This window comes from Pristiophorus japonicus, chromosome 12 (assembly GCF_044704955.1).
Source record: "Pristiophorus japonicus isolate sPriJap1 chromosome 12, sPriJap1.hap1, whole genome shotgun sequence".
NCBI classification, from domain to species: Eukaryota; Metazoa; Chordata; class Chondrichthyes; family Pristiophoridae; genus Pristiophorus; species Pristiophorus japonicus.
The window spans coordinates 31,321,004-31,338,508 of NC_091988.1; the positions used below are offsets into that span (position 1 = coordinate 31,321,004).

The 17,505-nt window shown below is 44.6% G+C and overlaps 1 protein-coding gene across 1 annotated transcript in view; it reads left to right on the forward strand.

Annotated features, from left to right (window-relative positions):
• Positions 1 to 17,505, forward strand: part of dnah12 (dynein, axonemal, heavy chain 12) — a 393,315-nt gene that overhangs the window by 44,140 nt on the left and 331,670 nt on the right. The window contains exons 6-8 of the mRNA XM_070895275.1: positions 8,340 to 8,415; positions 14,853 to 15,011; positions 16,343 to 16,538. Coding sequence (XP_070751376.1) covers positions 8,340 to 8,415; positions 14,853 to 15,011; positions 16,343 to 16,538 — 431 coding nt within the window. The remainder of the gene's footprint in view (positions 1 to 8,339; positions 8,416 to 14,852; positions 15,012 to 16,342; positions 16,539 to 17,505) is intronic.

A 17,505-nucleotide genomic window follows, 5' to 3' on the forward strand; every position in this document is an offset into this window, starting at 1 on the left:
CCCCTCGCTGTCAGAAACACAGACACTGACAGACAGAGAGTGAGAGACACACAGACAGACAGAGAGATAGAGACACTGACAGAGACACACTGGGGGCCCGTCCCAGTACGCTGTTGGAGGACTCCCGGTGCTGCAGTCGGTAAGTAGAAAATGTTTTATTTATTGATTTTTTTTTAAATTTTTTAATTTTTAATTTTTTTGGATTGATTTATTGATGTATTTATCATTTATTATTGATGATGGCTCTTTATTTGTAAAACTGAAGTGTTTAATGTTTGTAAACTTCCCTTTAAACCCCCCCCCCCACCCAATTCCCTACGCCTGATTTGTAACCTACGCCTGATTTTCTAAGTGTAGATAAGGTTTTTCTGAGCGTACAAAAATCTGCACATACTCCATTCGAAGTTAGTTTGGAGTATGTTTTCACTGCCTAAACTTTCAAAACGGACGTAAGTGGCCGGACACGACCCCTTTTGGAAAAAAAAATCTGTTCCAAACTGAAACTGTTCTAACTGCCGAGAATTGCAATTTCTAAGATACTCTATTCTAAACCAGTTGCTCGAAAAAAACAGGAGCAACTTGGCCCCAATGAAGCATAGAAAATAGGAGCAGGAGTAGGCCATTCGGCCCTGCACCACCATTCAATAAGATCATGGCCGATCATTCACCTCAGTACCCCTTTCCTGCTTTCTCGCCATACCCCTTGATCCCGTTAGCCGTAAGGGCCATATCTAACTCCCTCTTGAATATATCCAATGAACTGGCATCAACAACTCTCTGCAGCAGGGAATTCCACAGGTTAACAACTCTCTGGGTGAAGAAGTTTCTCCTCATCTCGGTCCTAAATGGCTTTACCCCTTATCCTTAGACTGTGACCCCTGGTTCTGGACTTCCCAACATCGGGAACATTCTTCCTGCATCTAACCTGTCCAGTTCTGTCAGAGTTTTATGTTTCTATGAGATCCCATCTCATCCTTCTAAACTCCTGTGATTACAGGCCCAGTCGATCCAGTCTCTCCTCATATGTCAGACCAGCCATCCCGGAATCAGTCTGGTGAACCTTCACTGCATTCCCTCAAAAGCAAGAATGTCCTTCCTCAGATTAGGAGACCAAAACTGAACACAATATTCCAGGTGAGGCCTCACCAAAGCCCTGTTCAATTGCAGTAAGACCTCCCTGCTCCTATACTCAAATCTCCTAGCTATGAAGGCTAACATACCATTTGCCTTCTTCACCGCCTGTTGTACCTGCATGCCAACTTTCAATGACTGATGTACCATGACACCCAGGTCTCGTTGCACCTCCCCTTTTCCTAGGAGGGGGAAAATAGAATATAAGAGGAAGCTTGCTGGGAACATAAAAACTTTGACTGCAAAAGCTTCTACAGATATGGGAAGAGAAAAAGATTAGTGAAGACAAATGTAGGTCCCTTGCAGTCAGAATCAGGTGAATTTATAATGGAGAACAAAGACATGGCAGACCAATTGAATAAATACTTTGGTTCTGTCTTCACGAAGGAAGGCACAATAACCTTCCAGAAATACTAGGGGACCGAGGGTCTAGTGAGAAGGAGGAACTGAAGGAAATCATTATTAGTCAGGAAATTGTGTTGGGGAAATTGATGGGAATGAAGGCCAATAAATCCCCAGGGCCTGATAGTCTGCATCCCAGAGTACTTAAGGAAGTGGCCCTAGAAATAGTGGCTGCATTGGTGATCATTTTCTAACAGTCTGCCGACTCTGCATCAGTTCCTATGGACTGGCGGGTAGCTAATGTAACACCAATTTTTTAAAAAGGAGGGAGAGAAAACGTTGAATTATAGACCGGTTAGTCTGACATCAGTAGTGGGGAAAATGTTGGAATCAATTATTAAAGATGAAATAGCAGCGCATTTGGAAAGCAGTGACAGAATCGGTCCAAGTCAGCATGGATTTATGAAAGGGAAATCATGCTTGACAAATCTTCTAGAATTTTTTGAGGATGTATCTGGTAGAGTGGACAAGGGAGAACCAGTGGATGCGGTGTATTTGAACTTTCAAAACACGAAGGCAGAATATTATCTAAATAGCAGCAGATTAGGAAAAGGGGAGGTGCAACGAGACCTGGGTGCCATTTAGGACTGAGATGAGGAGAAACTTCTTCACTCAGAGTTGTTAACCTGTGGAATTCCCTGCCGCAGAGAGTTGTTGATTCCAATTCATTGGATATATTCAAGAGGGAGTTAGATATGACCCTTTCAGCTAAAGGGATCAAGGGGTATGGAGAGAAAGCAGGAAAGGGTACTGAGGTGAATGATTAGCTATGATCTTATTGAATGGTGGTGCAGGGCCGAATGGTCTACTCCTGCACCTATTTTCTATGTTTCTAAACCGTTTGTCCTCTTCTGCTGAATTCTAAATTTCTCCCAGTCCTCAGGTTTGCTGCTTTTTCTGACCAATTTATATGCCTCTTCCTTGGATTTAACACTAACCTTAATTTCCATTGTTAGCCACGGCTGATCCACCTTCCCCGTTTTATTTTTACTCCAGACAGGTATGTACAATTCTTGAAGTTCCTCCATGTGATCTTTAAATGTTAGCCATTGCCTATCCACCGTCAAACCTTTAAGTATCATTCGCCAGTCTATTCTAGCCAATTCACGCGTCATACCATCGAAGTTACCTTTCCTTAAGTTCAGGACCGTAGTCTCTGAATTAACTGTGTCACTCTCCATCTTAATAAAGAATTCTACCATATTATGGTCACTCTTCCCCAAGGGGCCTCGCACAACAAGATTGCTAATTAGTCTTTTCTCATTATACATCACCCAGTCTAACATGGCTAGCCCTCTAGTTGGTTCCTCGACATATTGGTCTAGAAAACCATCCCTAATACACTCCAGGAAATCCTCCTCCACCTTATTGCTACTAGTTTGGTTAGCCCAATCTATATGTAGATTAAAGTCGCACATGATAACTGCTGTACCTTTATTTCACGCATCCCTAATTTCTTGTTTGATGCTGTCCCCAACCTCACTACTACTGTTTGGTGGTCTGTACACACCTCCCACTAGCGTTTTCTGCCCTTTGGTATTCCGCAGCTCTACCCATACAGATTCCACATCATCCGAGCTAATGTCCTTCCTATTGCGTTAATTTCCTCTTTAACCAGCAATGCTACCCCATCTCCTTTTCCTTTCTGTCTATCCTTCCTGAATGTTGAATACCCCTGCTGGATGTTGAGTTCCCAGCCTTGGTCACCCTGGAGCCATGTCTCCGTAATCCCAATCATATCACATTCGTTAATAGCTGTCTGCGCAGTTAATTCGTCCAGTTTATTACGAATACTGCTTGCATTGAGGCACAGAGCCTTCAGGCTTGTCTTTTTAACACACTTTGTCCCTTTAGAATTTTTCTGTAATGTGGCCCTTTTTACTTTTAGCTTTGGGTTTCTCTGCCCTCCACTTTTACTTTTCTTCTTTCTATCTTTTGCTTCTGCCCCCATTTTACTTCCCTCTGTCTCCCTGCATAGGTTCCCATCCCCCTGCCATATTAGTTTAATCCCTCCCCAACAGCACTAGCAAACACTCCCCCTAGGACATTGGTTCTGGTACTGCCCAGGTGCAGACCATCCGGTTTGTACTGGTCCCACCTCCCCAGAACCAGTTCCAATGTACCAGGAATTTGAATCTCTCCCTCCTGCACCACTCTTCAAGCCACATATTCATCTTAGCTATCCTGCAATTCCTATTCTGACTAGCACGTGGCACTGGTAGCAATCCTGGGATTACTACCTTTGAGGTCCTGCTTTTTAATTTAACTCCTAGCTCCCTAAATTCAGCTTGTAGGACCTCATCCTGTTTTTTACCTATATGCACCACGCCAACTGGCTGTTCACCTTCCCCCTCCAAAATGTCCTGCAGCTGCTCTGAGACATCCTTGACCCTTGCGCCAGGGAGGCAACATACCATCCTGGAGTCTCGAGTATGGCCGCAGAAACCTCTATCTATTCCCCTTACAATAGAATCCCCTTTTACTATAGCTGTCCCACTCTTTTTCCTGCCCTCCTGTGCAGCAGAGCCACCCATGGTGCCATGGACTTGGCTGCTGCTGCCCTCCCCTGATGAATCAACCCCCTCAACAGCACCCAAGGCGCTGTATCTGTTTTGGAGGAGGATGACCACAGGGGATCCCTGCACTACCTTCCTTCCACTTCTCTTCCTGATGGTCACCCATTCGCTATCTGCCTGAGTAACCTTTACCTGCGGTGTGACCAACTCACTAAACGTGCTATTCATGATATCCTCAGCATCGCGGATGCTCCAGAGTGAATCAATGCGCAGCTCCAGTGCTGTAATGCAGTTTGTCAGGAGCTGCAGCTGGATACACTTCCCGCACATGTCATCAGGGACACTGGAAGCGTCCCGGGCTTCCCACATAGCACAGAAGGAGCATGACATGGGTCTGGGCTCTCTTGCCATGACTTAACCCTTAAATTAATTTAATTTGGCAACAATGCCAAAGGTTTCTTACTGATAAAGGAAAAGAAAAAGAAGAAAAACTACTCACCAATCACTTACCCCCTTGGCTGTGACATCACCCTTCGATTTCTTTTTATTTATTTTTTACCTTCTCTCTCTGCTGCAGCTGCACCAGCTGGCTCCTCCTCCTCGACGCTGCCGCTCCCTCCGACGCTGCTGGGCCTTTTATGGGCCTCGCCCTGCACTCACTGCTCCTCCTCGACACTGCCGCTCCCTCCGACGCTGCTGGGCCTTTTATGGGCCTCGCCCTGCACTCACTGCTCCTCCTCGACACTGCCACTCCCTCCGACGCTGCTGGGCCTTTTATGGGCCTTCCCCTGCACTCACCGCTACTCCACGTCGCTGCTCGAGCATGGGCTTTAGCCTTCATGACCAGACTACCATGCGGGACCTTATCAAAAGCCATATATACTACATTGTACGCACCACCCTCATCGATCCTCTTGGTTACCTCCTCAAAAAAATTCAATCAGGTTAGTCAAACATGATCTTCCCTTAACATCCGTGCTGACTGTCCCTAATTAATCCTTGCTTTTCCAAATGCAGATTTATCCTGTCTTTCAGGATTTTTTCCAATAATTTTCCCATCACTGAGGTTAGGCTGATAGGCCTGTAATTACTCAGCCTATCCCTTTTGCCCTTCTTAAACAAGGGTACTACATTAGCAGTCCTCCAATCCTCTGGCACCATGCCCAGATCCAAAGAGGAGTGGGAAATGATGGTCAAGGCCTCTGCTATTTTCTCTTTTACTTCGCTCAACAGCCTGGGATACATTTCATCCGGGCCTGGGGATTTATCTACTTTCAAAGCTGCTAACCGCTTTAATACTTCCTCTCTTACTATATTTATTTCATCCAGAATATCACACTCCTTGATAACAGTATCTGCATTGCCCCTTTCCTTTGTGAAAACAGATGCAAAGTATTCGTTAAGAACACTACCCACTGTTTGGGGGTCTATAATACATGCCCAGCAGTGTGATCTCCCCTTTTTTATTTTTCAATTTGACCCATATGGCCTCATTTGATGATCCCTCTAACATATCAACCCTCCTCACCGCTGTAATAGTTTCTTTAATCAGTACCACCCCCCCCCCCCCCCCCCCACGCTTTTTACCCCCCTCTCTATCTTGTCTTAAAATCCTGTCGCCAGGAATATTGATCTGCCAAACCTGCCCCTCTTTCAGCCATGTTTCTGTAATGGGTATAATGTCATACTCCCAAGTGTCTACCTGTGCTCTTAGCTCATCTGCCTTATTCGCTATACTCCTTGCATTAAAGTATATACCATTCAGCACAGGAAGACCTCCTTGCTTACAACTTACTAAGTCTTGTTTCCTCTATCTTACAGATTCACTTTCTAGATTCTTGCTATCCAATTTCTGCTTTACTTCCTTCCCTGTTGAATTTGTTCTCAGGTTCGCATCCCCCTGCCAAGCTAGTTTAAACTCTCCCCAACAGCACTAGCAAAACTCCCCGCGAGGATATTGGTCCCGTTGCTGTTGAGATGCAACCCGTCCAGTTTGTACAGGTCCCATCTCCCCCAGAAGCGGTCCCAATGCCTCAAGAATTTAAAACCCTTCCTCCTACACCAACTTTCCAGCCACGTGTTCGACCTCTCTATCCTTCTATTCCTTATACTCATTATCACCTTTAGTTTACGTAGGATAGAATGTGATAGGCCAGGCAGGAATGTGTTGGAATAGTCAAGTCTAGAGGTAACAAAGGCATGGATGACGGCTTCAGCAGTGGATGAGCTGAGGCAAGGGCAGAGACGGGCGCTATTTCAGAGGTGGAGATAGGCGATCTTAGTTATGCTGCGGATATGTTGTCGCAAGCTCATTTCAGGTCAAATATGACACCAAGGTTGCAAGCAGTCTGGTTCAGCCTCAGACAGAAGTTAGGGAGAGGAATGGAGTCAGTGGCTAGGGAACGGAGTTTTTGGTGGGGACTGAAAACAATGACTTTGGCCTTCCCAATATTTAATTGGAGAAAATTTCTGCTCATCCAGACGTGGATGTCGGACAAGCAGTCTGACAATTTAGAGACCGAGGAGGAGTCGAGAGAAGTGGTAGTGAGGTAGAGCTGGGTGTCATCAGCGTACGTGTGGAAACTGATGCTGTGTTTTGGCTGATGTCGCCAAGAGGTAACATGTAGATGAGAAATAGGAGGGGACCAAGGATAGATCCTTGGGGGACACCAGAGGTAACGATACGGGGGCAGGAAGAGAAGCCGTTGCAGGAGATTCTCTGGCTACGATTAGATAGATAAGAATGGAACCAGGCGCGTGCAGTCCCACCCAGCTGGAAGACGGTGAAGAGGTGTTTGAGAAGGATAGTGGTTAACCGTATCAAAGGCTGCAGACAAGTCAATGAGGAGGGGTAGTTTACCTTTGTCACAGTCACAAAGGATGTCATTTGTGACTTTGATGAAAGCTGTTTTGGTTCTGTGGCGGGGGGGACAGTACCCGAGGAGAGAGAACCATTAACAATGTCGGCTAACATGGGAGCAGAAAAGGAAATTGGGTGGCCAGCAATTTGGTGGGAATAGGGTCAAGGAAGCATGAGTTGGGTCTCATGGACAGGATGAGCTCGGAAAGGTCATGAGGGCATATTGAAGAAAAACTGGAGAAAGATGTGAGGTCAGGGCTAGAGCGGGGGAGGGGGGTGGGAATCATTAGAGGAAGTTTGGCCCGGTGGGCTAGGGGAAGGAAGAGAAGAGGCAGAGGCAGCCAAATGGATGGTCTCAATCTTAGAGACAAAGAAGTCCATGAGCTCCTCACACATTATCGGAGGTATGGGTGGAGACTGGGGAGAGGGGTTCAAAAAGTCAGTTAGCAGTGGTGAATAGAAGCTGGGTTTTATCTTTACATTCCAAAATTATTCTGGAACAGTGAGCAATTTTGACAGACAAGAGCAAGACCTGATCATGCTTCATGTGGTCCAGCCCCATCTGGTGGTGAATGGCTATACCAGTTGATTGATGTGTGATGATATCCACATTATACAATTTAAATCATTACTGAAAGTTTGTTGTGATAATCTATCCTTGATTCCCAGGCAAGATCATGGGACTATATATTCCTTTATTCTTTAATTTTTGCAAAAATTATTTTTTGCTAAACTTAGAGAATGGAGGAAAGTATTTTCCATAGTTAATATACTTTAGATAATTTTAAATAGAAGATTGTTGATGGTGGACTTGTAGTATTAGAAATATTATTTCTGTAGCCTGCTTTTCTTTGATTTCATTGCAGGTATAATTCTATGCTTTGAAATGTTAGCATTTGCAACATAATGGCTAAAACTATTTGCCATTTTTTTTAGTTTTATATGAAGTGCTGTTATGATTACCAAGCTCAGACATTTTATACGTATTCATATAGCATTTAGGTATGTAAATGCTCAACCTAGCAAGATAACCCAATGTCTGTGTCTGAGTCCAACTTTGTACAGATCATTTGATTGTTGATAGTTCTGTTCGGGGTCTCGAATGGAATTTGCTGATGAATCTCAAATTTGTGTTGTTTTCCAATTTTTCTTTGCTTCCTTCACAAGAGACTAAAGCATAGTTCCATTATAGCTGGCAGCCTCTGGTCCCTCTCAAGTGACTAATATGTGTCCATGTAATTTGATGCTGTACTTGTGTATGTAATACATTTTGCTTTTTAATTTGTGTGAAATATCAATTATCTCTGCAGCAAAAATTAAAACAAGAATAATTTCACGTCTTTGCACATTTGCTATTCTTAAAGTGAATAAATTAGCTAGGAATATACAACCAATCTTATCTACTTAATGTCCATATTTTTATATTTTAGTGAAAAGTGTTCTTGCAAAGCCAGAAGTATCAGGGCTTGAATTTGAAGACTCTGAACCTCTCCCACAGGAACCTTTGTGAGTATAATGTGTCAATATGGTCTGCTACTAAAACAGATAAATACTCTTTGATTTTCTAATGTTATATTCTTCAGTTATTTTCCTGCATTTGAGAGTGTGAAAATGTTCCCTTTTTTTAAAAAAAAGCATTTTTACTGTAGAAGAGCACCTTAAATGTAAAGTGATTCCATCTGTCTCTGCGTACACGGATGTAAAAAAGGACCTAATTTATAGCAGGAATCTCCTCATCAATTTAACTCATGAAACAGGCAACAGATATGCAAATATTACAATGTTGTTGGCTCTGACTGGGAGACCTATCTGTGCAGCTGGTATACAGACTTGGAGGTAAAAGCTGGAGTCTTATCAACAAAGCTATGCCATTATAAGCAGAATTGCACTGACTCTGAATGCAGAGGTAGGAAAAATAGGTTGGTTATCCACAGTGTGCATAGTCATGAATTGCATGGGGAGAAAATGAACTGCATCCATCAACTTTTATACTATTACAAAACCAAAACCTGTAAAACTAAAATATTCTAGCACCAATTTTCAGGTGGTACATGAACCCAATGAGTGGCAGGATTTGGCACACCCAATTGGGTAAGTGGTTGCAAGAACTTGGGGGTTTGTCTCGTATAGTCCTACCTACTAATCACGACATTTAGGGGACCATTTTAAATTTGTCAACATAAACGGACATAAGTGGACAGAACAAAATCATCATCATAGGCAGTCCCTCGAAATCTAAAAGTGAGTTCTCAGGTGACTGGACAGTCCAATACAGGAATTACATTCTCTGTCACAGGTGGGACAGACAGTCGTTGAAGGAAAGGGTGGGTGGGGAGTCTGGTTTGCCGCACGCTCCTTCCGCTGCCTGCGCTTGCTTTCTGCATGCTCTCGGCGACGAGACTCGAGGTGCTCAGTACTCTCCCGGATGCTCCTCCTCCACTTGGGGCGGTCTTTGGCCAGGAACTCCCAGGTGTCGGCAGGGATGTTGCATTTTATCAAGGAGGCTTTGAGGGTGTCCTTGAAACATTTCCTCTGCCCACCTGGGGCTCGCTTGCCGTGTAGGAGTGCCGAGCAGAGCACTTGCTTTGGGAGTCTTGTGACAGGCATGTGAACACTGTGGCCCGCCCAGCGGAGCTGATCAAGTGTGGTCAGCACTTCGATGCTGGGGATGTTGGCCTGATCGAGGACACTAACATTGGTGCGTCCTCCCAGGGAATTTGCAGGATCTTGCGGAGACATCGTTGGTGGTATTTCTCCAGCGATTTGAAGTGTCTACTGTACATGGTCCATGTCTCTGAGCCATACAGTGTGGCGGGGTCAGGTTGGTGGAGGATCTTTGTCTTACGGATGTTTAGTGTAAGGCCAATGCTTTTGTACGCCTCAGTGAAGATGTTGACTATGACTTGGGGTTCAGACTCTGAATGTGTGCAGACGCAAGCGTCATCCGCGTACTATAGCTCAACGACAGAGAATGGGACGGTCTTTGATCTGGCCTGGAGACGACAAAGGTTGAACAGGTTCCCACTGGTTCTGTGGTTTTGTTCCACTCCAGCGGGGAACTTGTTGAGTGTGAGGTGGAACATTGTAGCGAGGAAGATCGAGAAGAGGGTTGGCACGATGATGCAGCCCTGCTTGACCCCAGTCCAGACATGGATTTGGTCTGTTGTGGATCCGTTGGTCAGGATCACGGCTTGCATGTCGTCATGGAGCAGGCGGTGGATGGTGACAAACTATTGGGGGTAGCCAAAACGGAGGAGGATGCTCCATAGTCCCTCGTGGTTAACAGTATCGAAGGCATTTGTAAGGTCAAAGAAGGCCATGTACAAGGGTTGGTGTTGTTCCTGCATTTCTCTTGCAGTTGTTGCGCGGTGAAAATCAATTCCGTTGTATCCCTAGTGGACGGAATCTGCACTGTGCATCCAGGTGGAGCTCCTCAGCCACAGGGAGAAGACGGTTGAGGAGGATTTCTGCGATGACTTTCCCAATGGCTGACAGCAGGGAGATTCCTCTGTAGTTGCCGCAGTCGGACTTGTCCGCTTTTTTAAAGATGGTCATGATTACTGCATCTCTGAGATCTCCCAGCAGGCTCTGCTCCTTCCAGATAAGAGAGATGAGGTCATGCTTTCATGCCAATAGTGCTTCTCCGCCATACTTTAGTACCTCAGCGGGGATTCCATCCGCTCCCATTGCCTTGTTGTTCTTGAGCTGAAGAATGGCCTTTTCTACCTCGTGCAGGGCTGGGGTTTTGCCGAGATGGTGGCGGGTAGCATGCTGCGGGATGGAGTCAAAGGCCCTATGTGGGCCACGTGCATAAGTGATAAGTTTTTGATTTAATGTGCAGAGAAGGGACTGGGACTTCATTTCTTGACAATGTAAGTGGTATATCAATATAAATGGGTTTGAGGTAAGTGCTTGGGATTGTACTAACTAAAAGCATGCACGTGGCCTACATCGGGCCTGAAGGCGATGGGAAAGGGCTAATGACATCGGATAATGGGAATATTTAAGGGGATACTACTAGTTGATTGCCTGTGATGTTGCCCATCCGGAGTCAAAACCAAAAGTGTAGTCTTCAGGTGAAGTAGGGTTAAATCGCAGGAATAATTGGACTGGGGCATAGATATAATTTAGTCCTCATTTTAAAGCCATGCATAATGTCCTTATTTTGTATAATATTTTGATTATATAATTTATTACAGTTAAATAGCAAAATTAAGATAATTTCAGAAGCAGAGAAGGAGAGTTGGTTGGAGCATCGGAGTTTCTATGCAGTATGGCCTGAGGAGCTGGGAGATGTAAAACAGGAACGACAGCATAACTGGTGGGAGGGTGTAATTACAATATGACAAGATTACAGACGCAGTTTTCATTTTCAACGTGGACACAAGAGATTATAAAGTGAAAGGTTGACAGTCGGACGTGAGGTTTTGTAGATTGGAAAAGTGTGCTGATCAAATATTTTTATTAATTATGTAGAAATCAAAGCCTATTCAAAGGCTGTGTGGAGCCAAAAAAAAAGTAGCTGACAATACCTTGTGACTCGCACAATAATCGGCAGGAAATTGGTTTATGGATTAGTGATAGTGCAGCACAGCTGCTTGATGGTTGGTAAAATGGAGTTGTTGCATGCGATTGATGCAAGGAAGGCTGCCCTGTTTGCTATTTCAGGGTACCCTTCCCAGAGGGCAGCAGGCCTGGCAACTAGGCTCAACCTTACATAGACTACCCACAAAACCCGGGGACAGGTGGAAGAACATTGCACATCATAAGAAAGCTGGCAAGATGAGACGACACAATGCATGCATGCATGGTATAATGTTTTGTCAGGCAACCTGTTGCACGTTGCATGCGCATGCCAATCTCCACAGAACCTTACAGTTCTTTCATTGATAACAGCCATACACATAAGACGCACCTTACAGCTATAAATTATAATTGAAAGTCATGGAGGGTCGCATTTTTTAACAAGGTCAACTGTTACACAGCCTTGATGCATAGTTACTTAATGACTCCCCACTTTGGCTGCAGTTTTGGCACATACTTCTCAGCTTACAACATGTCAACATTACTTCTCTGCTTGTGCGGCAAGATGGCACTTCATATAAGGGAACAGACCTGCACAGAAACAAATGCTTACTCCCTTAGAGGAGGCCACCTTGAACAACTTTGCCAAAAATGGTATCAAAGGGATAAAAGTAGGTGCGATCACTGGCCTTTGGGAATGCTTGGGGGCTGTGTGCTTCTGCAATCCAGTTCTTATGACCTTGCTCCCTTTCTCACTCCTACTTCTTAGACGGTCCCTCGTATCGAGGATGACTTGCTTCCACGCCAAAAAGGGATGAGTTGACAGGTGTTTCAATGAAGGACCTAATATTCCAGGTCCCGAACTACATGTTGGAAGGGTGGAAGATGCCTGTGCGTGGATTTTTTTTAAATGTGTGGTGGCCGTTGCACACCAGCCACCACATTTAGGGCCCAAGTTTCCACATGATTCGCGCCTAATTTTTAGGAGCAACTGGTGGAGAACGGACTATTTTAGAAATCTCAATTCTCCACATTTTTTTTTCTGCAGTTCTAGTCAGGTAGAACAGTTCTAGTTTAGAACAGAATTTTTTCTTCAAAAGGGGGCATGTCCGGCCACTGACGCCTGATTTGAAAGTTTCCACAGTGAAAGTGTACTCCAAACTAAAGTAGAATGGAGCCAGTGAAGATTTTTGTAGAACTGAAAAAACCTGTTCTACACATTAAAAAAAAATCAGGCGCAGGTTACAAATTAGGCGTCCAGAACGAGGTGGGGGGGGGAAGGGAACTCATTAAATTCGACAATAAATCCTTATTTATACTTCTACAAATATTATACAAATAAATCAAACCTGAATAAACATTTATAAGCCAAGAAAAGATTAAATAAACCATCTTCCTACCTGTGTGAAAGTGCTTCAGCCAGGGAGAATTCTGCAGCCGTTCGTGTCGCTGAGAGAGAGAGGGGGGGGGAAGAGAGAGAGGGAGAGGGAGAGGGAGAGGGGGGGGAAGAGAGAGGGAGAGAGAGAGAGAGGGGGAGGGGGGGGGGGGAAAGAGGGAGAGGGAGAGGGAGAGGGAGAGGGAGAGGGAGAGGGAGAGGGAGAGGGAGAGGGAGAGGGAAGGGAAGGGAGAGGTCGGATTGGATCCAGTCCGGGAGTTGGGTCCAGGGGGTGGGGGGGGGGTGCGCGGGTCGGGGAACAGGAGCGCGGGTCGGGTCAGGTCAGTCGGGGGGGGGGGGGATAGCGGGTCTCGGGTCGGGGGGGGGGGGGGGGAGCGGGTGTCTGGTCGGCGGGGGGGAGCGGGTGTCAGGTCGGATCTGGTCGGCAGGGGTGGGGGGGTAGCGGGTGTCGGGTCGAGTCTGGTCAGCGGGGGGGTGGGGGGGAGCGGGTGTCTGGTCTTGTCGGGGGCGGGGAGCAGGAGCTGGCCGTGGGAGGAGCCTTATCCACGCAACCCCAGTGAGGCCATTGGGCCAGGGCTAGGGGCTGCGTGCTTCGGGCCCCTCCCACACAGTTCGGTGCCTGGAGCTACTGCACTTGCGTGCCCACTGTAGCGCGCATGTGCAGAGGTCCCGGCACTGTTTTCAGCGCCGGGACCTGGCTCCGCCCCCCCACAGCTCGTGCTGGCTGCGCCGAGGGCCAGAGGACCTGTAAGTAGGTGGAGAATACCGAGGATTTTTTTAGGCGCGAGAAACAGGCGCCCAGCTCGGAGGGGCGCCTGTTTTTTTTCTTGTGGAAACTTGGGCCCATAGCTAGGTCTTGGTCCAGTGGCAAGGATTAACCAAAACGACTGGAGACCAGCTCTGCTGCACGGACCTAGTGCACACACATATCGCAGTGTGGACTGGCCCATGCTGCCCCTAGACACCTGAGGCATCACTTCTACACTGGCATACACTCAACCACACAAACAGCAAATCTTTTATGCAGGTTTTGTTGGAAAATGTCTCTTGCCATTGTAGGCCTGAAACAACAGCTGCCCAGAGACAGCCAGTGGGATAGAATAAGACATCACCTCACAACACCCTGCGTTACTCTCACCAATACTTTCAAGCACCAGCACAGCTGCTAATATCAGAGAAGAAGCAGTTACTGAGCATGAGAGATGGCTCTGGCTGAGTCACTTTGGTGAGAAAAAGTGGTGGTGACAGAGGAGGTGTGGTAACCTGCTGATTACCAGCAGTGACCCCTGTACTTTGGGAAATGCAGCAGTGCAGTAACATACAAACAATAACGGACAGGAAAAGACCCTCTGGCCCATCCAGCCTGTCCCACACAACCTTGCACATCATAATATATACACTCCTCACCCACCTGAAAGCCATGTCAGTTTCTCTGTGATAATGACAGATGATCCTGCTGCTTCTCTCACTATTTGAACATTTTCTCTATGCCTGATACAGAAAACACAAGAAAAATTACCCTAAACATTAGCTGAAAATTTAACAAAATGTCATATTACAAACACTACCTAATGTAACAAAGGCAACCCAAATATTTTCTCTCTCGCACCTTAAATTGGGACTTTAATACAGGATTATAATGTAAGACATGATTTGTACCCAAACATTGGAAAGTGAAATGGGCCTGCAGAAGCTTGCTGAATCCATGCTTAATCAGGCTCCCACTCAAAAGGACCAAGAATCACTGGCATGGGTATACAGTCCTAGTGGAAATATTTATGTGCATTGTTCATTTTTAGCAGGGGCTGGGCTGCATTGCTAGCTATAATTTCCAGTCACTACTCGCCCAAATCCTGTTGGCAATAGTGGTTTAGTGATTATTGGCTCGCAGAAAAAATCACCCTTATTAGTTGGGACTTTTTGTCCTGGGTTTGTTCCTATGTTTTTTCTGTTATGTTTAATATTTTACTTTCACCACACTGAACCTTCAATTTACTTAGATGTTAACTTTTCTGTTATTTAGAGGCCTGGACTTCTCTCAACCCTGGCATGAGAGCTTTGTAAAAGCTAGAGAGGAAATCAAAAAAAATCTCTTCATCCTTCATCCAGTCTTGCAGGCAGTTCTAGATTTGGGTTACTTTACTTTTTCTAAACTGCTCCTTATGGATGTGTCTGATTGCAGGTATGAAGAAGTATCTTTTAATGTTAAGATTAACTTTATTTTGTGATGGGACATTTTAAAATCTGATTTCATAGACATTTATAATACTAGCATTGATTTTTTAATTCATAATGGTTTTGCAGAAACTGTAATGAAGTTTGCAGTCTTGTTACTGTATATTTGTCTACTTTTAGATAGAAATACTATTTAGTACATGTGTCTTTACTAATATTTATATTTAAATAGCACCTTCGAATGTCAAAATCTATGGTGCATAACCTGTTACGTAGTCAACATTTCCTCAAGACTGAGATGAATGACCAGCTATTTTTTTAAAGGAAGGATTGTTCTGCAGCACATAACTCCCTCCCTCTGTTCAAATAGTGCTATGAATGATTTAATGTCTATCTGATACCAACAGGGAAAGCCCTTCTGATGCTTCCAATGATGCAACTCTCCTTTAGCATTACACTGGAGTGATAGTTTAGATTGAGCTTAAATTATGGTATGAGGTTCAAACCTACAACTTTCTGACCCAGGGTTAATAGTGCTATCAACTGAGCCAAACAACTTGCCAGTTTATTAATACTTATTTTAGTTGTTTCTTGATTCTTCTCATGCCAATAACATTTCCCATCCAGCTACAATTTCACTTCATATATGATTTTTTTCCCCATACATTTCATTTGGACAAAAGAAAAATTTACCAGACTCTCAAAAAAAGATACTCTACAACCAACATAAAAAATTCCATTCTAATACTGTTCCAAAATCTCTGTGGTCATCTTGATCCACTTGTGCTCCGAAACTGCTCATGGTATGCAGGTTGATCTCCGAGATTAACTATATACAAAAATAACTTGTTCAGTTAATTTTATGCTACATCCAGGTTACTAGGTAAAAACAGTAGTCAATAAAAAACCTTTATATATCTTTTTGCTAAATTTCACATTCATTTATCTTCCCACATTTTTCACCTTGCACAACTCTACATACCATTCTACAGGTTATGAGATGTGGCGGTGATTTTCTCCATTCTTCTCTCAAAGTCATTCTTAAGCCGAATGCTAGAAAGTGTGTAACTGCAACATGAGTAAGTCATCTGCCAGTTTACACCCCCTCACTCCTGCCATCAAGAAGCATCTATCTTCTGCTCTGCATCTACCCTGATGGTATGGCTGAGAGTAGAGCTCTCTAAGACATAGCATGAGCATGAACTTTAATTCTACTGCTTCGTGGCACAGGATGTTGGAGCATCAACGTCCTACATAAGCTTCAGTCTCTGATCTCGTAGACAAAATTGAGGTTGGTTAGTTCATCAACTGTACTTCGTTTTCTGATTATTGATTTAGATCTAAAGGACCAATTGACTGTGAATCCTTCAAGAATAATGTGGTGATAGACCATGGCAAAATGGAAAAGAAAATAATGACCACATGGTACCCCAAAATTCTCAGTCTCCTTTCTGACAAAGAGAAGACAAAGGACATTCAATCTGCAAAAATAGACCGCTTCTACTCCAGTGCTAATGTACTGATCAGTAATCAGGTAAGACACTGTTGTGATTTACTGTAGGATATCACTGCAGTGTATTGGTTCGGTTCATGTTCGAGTGAATTACTTTATAATTTATACAGTGTCTCTTTTTTTAGTAATCTGGTGTTTAAAAATAACTCTTAATATGTTAGTACCAATCACATTATACGCTGCGCTTTCAGGTATTATGGAGCAGTTATACTCCAGGCTTCAGTCTCGCATTTTATTTTGTCCAATTCAAACAAAGGAGCTTCGCACCTGCTCACAACTATGTATATAAGTAACTCCACTCCTTGAATAAACTTTAATGTTGTCAGGAACTGTTAGGATTCATAAGCCTATCTAGTTTCCATCTCATGGCCTGTGATATTACCTGAGCTATTGCAACTAACTTTAAAAAAAAAAATTCATTCATCGGATGTGGACATCACTGGCAAGACTAGCATCTATTGCCCTTGAGAAGGTGGTGGTGAGCCGCCTTCTTTATCCGCTGCAGTCCTTGTGATTGTACTCCCACAGTGCTGTTAGAGAGGGTGTTCTAGGATTTTGACCCAGCGACGATGAAGGAATGACAATATATTTCCAAGTCAGGATGGTGTGTGACTTGGAGGGAAACTTGGAGGTGATGGTGCTCCCATGCGCCTGCTGCCCTTTTCTTTCGAGGTGGTAGAGGTCGCGGGTTTGGGAGGTGCTATTGAAGAAGCCTTGGCAAGTTGCTGGAGGAAGGAGGAAGAGGACTCGGCGATGGTGATGCCCTTGAATGTCAAGGGCCGGTGGTTAGATTCTCTCTTGTTGGAGATAGTTATTGCCTGGCAATTGAATGTTATGTGCCACTTATCAGCTCAAGCCTGAATGTTGTCCAGGTCTTGCTGCATGCGGGCATGGACTGCTTCATTATCTGAGAGTTGTGAATGGAACTGAACACTGCAATAATCAGGTTGGGTCATTGATGAAGCAGCTGAAGATGGTTAAGTCTAGA